The 9,275-nt window shown below is 35.0% G+C and overlaps 1 protein-coding gene across 1 annotated transcript in view; it reads right to left on the reverse strand.

Annotated features, from left to right (window-relative positions):
• Positions 1-9,275, reverse strand: part of fam91a1 (family with sequence similarity 91 member A1) — a 96,688-nt gene that overhangs the window by 32,262 nt on the left and 55,151 nt on the right. The window contains 2 exon segments of the mRNA XM_046361336.1: positions 7,686-7,815; positions 8,985-9,071. Of these exon segments, the coding sequence (XP_046217292.1) occupies positions 7,686-7,815; positions 8,985-9,071 (217 nt within the window).

Below are 9,275 nucleotides of genomic sequence, written 5' to 3' on the forward strand. Positions count from 1 at the left end.
AGGATGTTAAAACTACTACCTATAAAAACACTAATAACTAGACAGGATGTTAAAACTACTATCTATAAAAACACTAATAACTAGACAGGATGTTAAAACTACTACCTATAAAAACACTAATAACTAGACAGGATGTTAAAACTACTATCTATAAAAACACTAATAACTAGACAGGATGTTAAAACTACTACCTATAAAAACACTAATAACTAGACAGGATGTTAAAACTACTATCTATAAAAACACTAATAACTAGACAGGATGTTAAAACTACTACCTATAAAAACACTAATAACTAGACAGGATGTTAAAACTACTACCTATAAAAACACTAATAACTAGACAGGATGTTAAAACTACTACCTATAAAAACACTAATAACTAGACAGGATGTTAAAACTACTACCTATAAAAACACTAATAACTAGACAGGATGTTAAAACTACTACCTATAAAAACACTAATAACTAGACAGGATGTTAAAACTACTAGACAGGATGTTAAAACTACTATCTATAAAAACACTAATAACTAGACAGGATGTTAAAACTACTACCTATAAAAACACTAATAACTAGACAGGATGTTAAAACTACTATCTATAAAAACACTAATAACTAGACAGGATGTTAAAACTACTACCTATAAAAACACTAATAACTAGACAGGATGTTAAAACTACTATCTATAAAAACACTAATAACTAGACAGGATGTTAAAACTACTACCTATAAAAACACTAATAACTAGACAGGATGTTAAAACTACTACCTATAAAAACACTAATAACTAGACAGGATGTTAAAACTACTATCTATAAAAACACTAATAACTAGACAGGATGTTAAAACTACTACCTATAAAAACACTAATAACTAGACAGGATGTTAAAACTACTACCTATAAAAACACTAATAACTAGACAGGATGTTAAAACTACTACCTATAAAAACACTAATAACTAGACAGGATGTTAAAACTACTACCTATAAAAACACTAATAACTAGACAGGATGTTAAAACTACTATCTATAAAAACACTAATAACTAGACAGGATGTTAAAACTACTACCTATAAAAACACTAATAACTAGACAGGATGTTAAAACTACTATCTATAAAAACACTAATAACTAGACAGGATGTTAAAACTACTACCTATAAAAACACTAATAACTAGACAGGATGTTAAAACTACTACCTATAAAAACACTAATAACTAGACAGGATGTTAAAACTACTACCTATAAAAACACTAATAACTAGACAGGATGTTAAAACTACTATCTATAAAAACACTAATAACTAGACAGGATGTTAAAAAACTACTACTAGACAGGATGTTAAAACTACTATCTATAAAAACACTAATAACTAGACAGGATGTTAAAACTACTATCTATAAAAACACTAATAACTAGACAGGATGTTAAAACTAGACAGGATGTTAAAACTACTACCTATAAAAACACTAATAACTAGACAGGATGTTAAAACTACTACCTATAAAAACACTAATAAAGACAGGATGTTAAAACTACTACCTATAAAAACACTAATAACTAGACAGGATGTTAAAACTACTACCTATAAAAACACTAATAACTAGACAGGATGTTAAAACTACTACCTATAAAAACACTAATAACTAGACAGGATGTTAAAACTACTACCTATAAAAACACTAATAACTAGACAGGATGTTAAAACTACTACCTATAAAAACACTAATAACTAGACAGGATGTTAAAACTACTACCTATAAAAACACTAATAACTAGACAGGATGTTAAAACTACTACCTATAAAAACACTAATAACTAGACAGGATGTTAAAACTACTACCTATAAAAACACTAATAACTAGACAGGATGTTAAAACTACTATCTATAAAAACACTAATAACTAGACAGGATGTTAAAACTACTACCTATAAAAACACTAATAACTAGACAGGATGTTAAAACTACTACCTATAAAAACACTAATAACTAGACAGGATGTTAAAACTACTACCTATAAAAACACTAATAACTAGACAGGATGTTAAAACTACTATCTATAAAAACACTAATAACTAGACAGGATGTTAAAACAGGATGTTAAAACTACTATCTATAAAAACACTAATAACTAGACAGGATGTTAAAACTACTACCTATAAAAACACTAATAACTAGACAGGATGTTAAAACTACTATCTATAAAAACACTAATAACTAGACAGGATGTTAAAACTACTACCTATAAAAACACTAATAAAACAGGATGTTAAAACTACTACCTATAAAAACACTAATAACTAGACAGGATGTTAAAACTACTACCTATAAAAACACTAATAACTAGACAGGATGTTAAAACTACTACCTATAAAAACACTAATAACTAGACAGGATGTTAAAACTACTACCTATAAAAACACTAATAACTAGACAGGATGTTAAAAACTACCTATAAAAACACTAATAACTAGACAGGATGTTAAAAACTACTATAAAAACACTAATAACTAGACAGGATGTTAAAACTACTACCTATAAAAACACTAATAACTAGACAGGATGTTAAAACTACTATCTATAAAAACACTAATAACTAGACAGGATGTTAAAACTACTACCTATAAAAACACTAATAAAACTACTATCTATAAAAACACTAATAACTAGACAGGATGTTAAAACTACTATCTATAAAAACACTAATAACTAGACAGGATGTTAAAACTACTACCTATAAAAACACTAATAACTAGACAGGATGTTAAAACTACTACCTATAAAAACACTAATAACTAGACAGGATGTTAAAACTACTACCTATAAAAACACTAATAACTAGACAGGATGTTAAAACTACTACCTATAAAAACACTAATAACTAGACAGGATGTTAAAACTACTACCTATAAAAACACTAATAACTAGACAGGATGTTAAAACTACTATCTATAAAAACACTAATAACTAGACAGGATGTTAAAACTACTACCTATAAAAACACTAATAACTAGACAGGATGTTAAAACTACTACCTATAAAAACACTAATAACTAGACAGGATGTTAAAACTACTACCTATAAAAACACTAATAACTAGACAGGATGTTAAAACTACTACCTATAAAAACACTAATAACTAGACAGGATGTTAAAACTACTACCTATAAAAACACTAATAACTAGACAGGATGTTAAAACTACTACCTATAAAAACACTAATAACTAGACAGGATGTTAAAACTACTACCTATAAAAACACTAATAAAACAGGATGTTAAAACTACTACCTATAAAAACACTAATAACTAGACAGGGACCTATAATAACTACAGGATGTTAAAACTACTACCTATAAAAACACTAATAACTAGACAGGATGTTAAAACTACTACCTATAAAAACACTAATAACTAGACAGGATGTTAAAACTACTACCTATAAAAACACTAATAACTAGACAGGATGTTAAAACTACTACCTATAAAAACACTAATAACTAGACAGGATGTTAAAACTACTATCTATAAAAACACTAATAACTAGACAGGATGTTAAAACTACTACCTATAAAAACACTAATAACTAGACAGGATGTTAAAACTACTATACCTATAAGGATGTTAAAACTACTATCTATAAAAACACTAATAACTATAAAAACACTAATAACAGGATGTTAAAAACTACTATAAAAACACTAATAACTAGACAGGATGTTAAAACTACTATCTATAAAAACACTAATAACTAGACAGGATGTTAAAACTACTATCTATAAAAACACTAATAACTAGACAGGATGTTAAAACTACTACCTATAAAAACACTAATAACTAGACAGGATGTTAAAACTACTATCTATAAAAACACTAATAACTAGACAGGATGTTAAAACTACTACCTATAAAAACACTAATAACTAGACAGGATGTTAAAACTACTACCTATAAAAACACTAATAACTAGACAGGATGTTAAAACTACTACCTATAAAAACACTAATAACTAGACAGGATGTTAAAACTACTACCTATAAAAACACTAATAACTAGACAGGATGTTAAAACTACTATCTATAAAAACACTAATAACTAGACAGGATGTTAAAACTACTACCTATAAAAACACTAATAACTAGACAGGATGTTAAAACTACTATCTATAAAAACACTAATAACTAGACAGGATGTAAAAACACTAATAACTATGTTAAAACTACTATCTATAAAAACACTAATAACTAGACAGGATGTTAAAACTACTATCTATAAAAACACTAATAACTAGACAGGATGTTAAAACTACTACCTATAAAAACACTAATAACTAGACAGGATGTTAAAACTACTACCTATAAAAACACTAATAACTAGACAGGATGTTAAAACTACTATCTATAAAAACACTAATAACTAGACAGGATGTTAAAACTACTATCTATAAAAACACTAATAACTAGACAGGATGTTAAAACTACTACCTATAAAAACACTAATAACTAGACAGGATGTTAAAACTACTACCTATAAAAACACTAATAACTAGACAGGATGTTAAAACTACTACCTATAAAAACACTAATAACTAGACAGGATGTTAAAACTACTATCTATAAAAACACTAATAACTAGACAGGATGTTAAAACTACTATCTATAAAAACACTAATAACTAGACAGGATGTTAAAACTACTATCTATAAAAACACTAATAACTAGACAGGATGTTAAAACTACTACCTATAAAAACACTAATAACTAGACAGGATGTTAAAACTACTACCTATAAAAACACTAATAACTAGACAGGATGTTAAAACTACTACCTATAAAAACACTAATAACTAGACAGGATGTTAAAACTACTATCTATAAAAACACTAATAACTAGACAGGATGTTACCTATAAAAAACTAACTACCTATCTATAAAAACACTAATAACTAGACAGGATGTTAAAACTACTATCTATAAAAACACTAATAACTAGACAGGATGTTAAAACTACTATCTATAAAAACACTAATAACTAGACAGGATGTTAAAACTACTACCTATAAAAACACTAATAACTAGACAGGATGTTAAAACTACTACCTATAAAAACACTAATAACTAGACAGGATGTTAAAACTACTACCTATAAAAACACTAATAACTAGACAGGATGTTAAAACTACTATCTATAAAAACACTAATAACTAGACAGGATGTTAAAACTACTATCTATAAAAACACTAATAACTAGACAGAATGTTAAAACTACTATCTACTAATAACTAGACAGGATGTTAAAACTACTACTATAATAACTAGACAGGATGTTAAAACTACTACCTATAAAAACACTAATAACTAGACAGGATGTTAAAACTACTACCTATAAAAACACTAATAACTAGACAGGATGTTAAAACTACTACCTATAAAAACACTAATAAAAACAGGATGTTAAAACTACTACCTATAAAAACACTAATAACTAGACAGGATGTTAAAACTACTACTAATAACTATAAAAACACTAATAACTAGACAGGATGTTAAAACTACTATCTATAAAAACACTAATAACTAGACAGGATGTTAAAACTATCTATAAAAACACTAATAACTAGACAGGATGTTAAAACTACTATCTATAAAAACACTAATAACTAGACAGGATGTTAAAACTACTATCTATAAAAACACTAATAACTAGACAGGATGTTAAAACTACTATCTATAAAAACACTAATAACTAGACAGGATGTTAAAACTACTATCTATACTGAATAAAAATGTAGGTGCAACATGCAACAAGTTCAAAGATTTGACTGAGCTACAGTTCATATGAGGAAATACAGTTCAATAAATTCATTAGGTCCTAATCTATGGAATTACCATGACTGGGAATATAGATATGCATCTGTTGGTCACAGATACCTTTCAATAAAAGGTAGGGGAGTGGATCAGAAAACCAGTCAGTATCTGGTGTGGATCAGAACACCAGTCAGTATCTGGTGTGGATCAGAACACCAGTCAGTATCTGGTGTGGATCAGAAAACCAGTCAGTATCTGGTGTGGATCAGAACACCAGTCAGTATCTGGTGTGGATCAGAAACCCAGTCAGTATCTGGTGTGGATCAGAAAACCAGTCAGTATCTGGTGTGGATCAGAACACCAGTCAGTATCTGGTGTGGATTAGAAAACCAGTCAGTATCTGGTGTGGATCAGAAAACCAGTCAGTATCTGGTGTGGATCAGAAAACCAGTCAGTATCTGGTGTGGATCAGAAACCCAGTCAGTATCTGGTGTGGATCAGAGAACCAGTCAGTATCTGGTGTGGATCAGAAAACCAGTCAGTATCTGGTGTGGATCAGAGAACCAGTCAGTATCTGGTGTGGATCAGAAAACCAGTCAGTATCTGGTGTGACCACCATTTGCCTCATGCAGCGTGACACATCTCCTTCACATAGAGTTGATCAGGCTGTTGATTGTGGCCTGTGGAATGTTGTCCCACTCCTCTTCAGTGGCTTTAAAGTTGCTGGATATTGGCGGGAACTGGGACATGCTGTCATACACTGGTCCAGAGCATCCCGAACATGCTCAATGGGTGGCATGTTTGGTGAGTATGTAGGCCATGGGAGAACTGGGACATTTTCAGCTTCCAGGAAGTGTCCAGATCCTTGCGACATGGAGCTGTGTATTACCATGCTGAAACATGAGGTGATGGAGGATGAATGCAACGACAATGGGCCTCAGGATCTCACCACGGTATCTCAACATTCTAATTACCATGGATAAAATCCAATTGTGTTTGTTGTCCCTAGTTTATGCCTGCCCATACCATAACCCCACCACCGTAATGGGGCACTCTGTTCACAACGTTGACATCAGCAAATCGCTCGCCCACACCACGCCATACACACGTGGTCTGAGGTTGTAAGGCCGGTTGGACGTACTGCCACGTTCTCAAAAACGATGACTTAAGGTAGAGAAATGAACATTCACTTCTCTGGCAGCAGCTCTGGTGGACATTCCTGCAGTCAGCAAGCCAACTGCAAGCTCCCTCGAAACTTGCCACATCTGCAGCATTGTGTTGTGTTACAAAACTGAACATTTTAGAGTGGCTTATTATTGTCCCCAGCACAAGGTGCACCTGTGTACTGGCCATGCTGTATAAGCAGCTTCTTGAAATGCCACAGCTGTCAGGTGGATGGATTATCTTGGGAAAGGAGAAACGCTCACTAACAGTGATGTAAACAAAGTTGTGCACAACATTTGAGAGAAATAAGCTTTTTGTCTGTATGGGAACATGGGACCAACACTTTACATGCTGTGTTTATATAGTTGCTCAGTGTTATTATACCATTGCACATGGGACCAACACTTTACATGCTGTGTTTATATAGTTGCTCAGTGTTATTATACCATTGCACGTGGGACCAACACTTTACATGCTGTGTTTATATAGTTGCTCAGTGTTATTATACCATTGCACGTGGGACCAACACTTTACATGCTGTGTTTATATAGTTGCTCAGTGTTATTATACCATTGCATACAAAATATCTCATAACTTTTCCAACAACTTTTATTTTGAATTCTAACTACTTTTAACACACAGAACAGGGTGTGAGCATTATGTTATTGCTTCCTAACTAAAGAAAAAGGGTATAAGGTGTGTTGTTAGTTACCGTTGTTAGGCAGGTCAGGGCCCTGGTCGGTGGTTAGTTCCTTGTTGTAGCGGAGAAACAGGATGGTGTTCCTGAGGGTCAGAGCGTGGTCAAAATACCTCTGGGCCTCGCCCTCCGCCGTGCTCTCTACCTGAGGGAGGAGAGAGAGAGGGGTTAGTAACATGGTCAAAATACCTCTGGGCCTCGCCCTCCGCCGTGCTCTCTACCTGACGGAGGAGAGAGAGGGGTTAGTAACATGGTCAAAATACCTCTGGGCCTCGCCCTCTGCCGTGCTCCCTACCTGAGGGAGGGAGGAGAGAGAGAGAGAGAGGGGTTAGTAACATGGTCAAAATACCTCTGGGCCTCGCCCTCTGCTGTGCTCCCTACCTGAGGGAGGGAGGAGAGAGAGAGAGAGAGAGAGAGAGAGAGAGGGGTTAGTAACATGGTCAAAATACCTCTGGGCCTCGCCCTCCGCCGTGCTCTCTACCTGACGGAGCAGAGAGAGAGAGAGAGAGGTGTTAGTAACATGGTCAAAATACCTCTGAGCCTCGCCCTCCGCTGTGCTCTCTACCTGACGGAGGAGAGAGAGAGAGAGGGGTTAGTAACATGGTCAAAATAGCTCTGGGGCTCGCCATCAGCCGTGCTCTCTACCTGAGGGAGGAGAGAGAGGGGTTAGTAACATGGTCAAAATACCTCTGGGCCTCGCCCTCCGCCGTGCTCTCTACCCGAGGGAGGGAGGGAGGAGAGAGAGAGGGGTTAGTAACATGGTCAAAATACCTCTGGGCCTCGCCCTCCGCTGTGCTCTCTACCTGAGGGAGGAGAGAGAGGGGTTAGTAACATTGGCAAAATACCTCTGGGCCTCGCCCTCCGCCGTGCTCTCTACCTGACGGAGGAGAGAGAGAGAGGGGTTAGTAACATGGTCAAAATACCTCTGGGCCTCACCCTCCGCCGTGCTCTCTACCTGACGGAGGAGAGAGAGAGAGGGGTTAGTAACATGGTCAAAATACCTCTGGGTCTCGCCCTCCGCCGTGCTCTCTACCCGAGGGAGGGAGGAGAGAGAGAGGGGTTAGTAACATGGTCAAAATAACTTTGGGCCTCGCCGTTTGTGTGTGTATATTCTTTCCTGTGTCTTTCATGTGTACAAATTTGAGTCTGCCCCTGTGACCCTGTTGTGTTGCCATATTACGTTGCCAAAAGCGCTGTGTCCCCCTCTACGGCCCCTCTGTGTAAATTGGTTTGCCACCTCCAGCGACTGGTTTAGTTCCCATGGAGCCAAGTAATAAAGGCTTACTCTCTAGCTCAATTCCACACACAGCTTACTTTCTCCAGCTCCATCAGAAAGCTGTCCAGGGTCTCGTCTGACAGCTTCCCCACCTCAAACATGGTGACCGCATGGCTCTTCAGGTTCTGAGGGGGAGAACAGAGACATGGTTTTAGTACAGTGTTTACCGAACTGTGGGGCGAGGAGTCTGCAGGAGGGGAACGGGGGTCCCGTCCCCCAAAAAAGGAACTCAGTCCAGCTTTAAACTTACTAGTACTAATATAACCACTACTGCTAATACAACCACTATTGCTACCATTACAACTGCTAATACTACTACTATTACTGCT

Source organism: Oncorhynchus gorbuscha, linkage group LG09 (assembly GCF_021184085.1).
Source record: "Oncorhynchus gorbuscha isolate QuinsamMale2020 ecotype Even-year linkage group LG09, OgorEven_v1.0, whole genome shotgun sequence".
Lineage (NCBI taxonomy): Eukaryota > Metazoa > Chordata > Actinopteri > Salmoniformes > Salmonidae > Oncorhynchus > Oncorhynchus gorbuscha.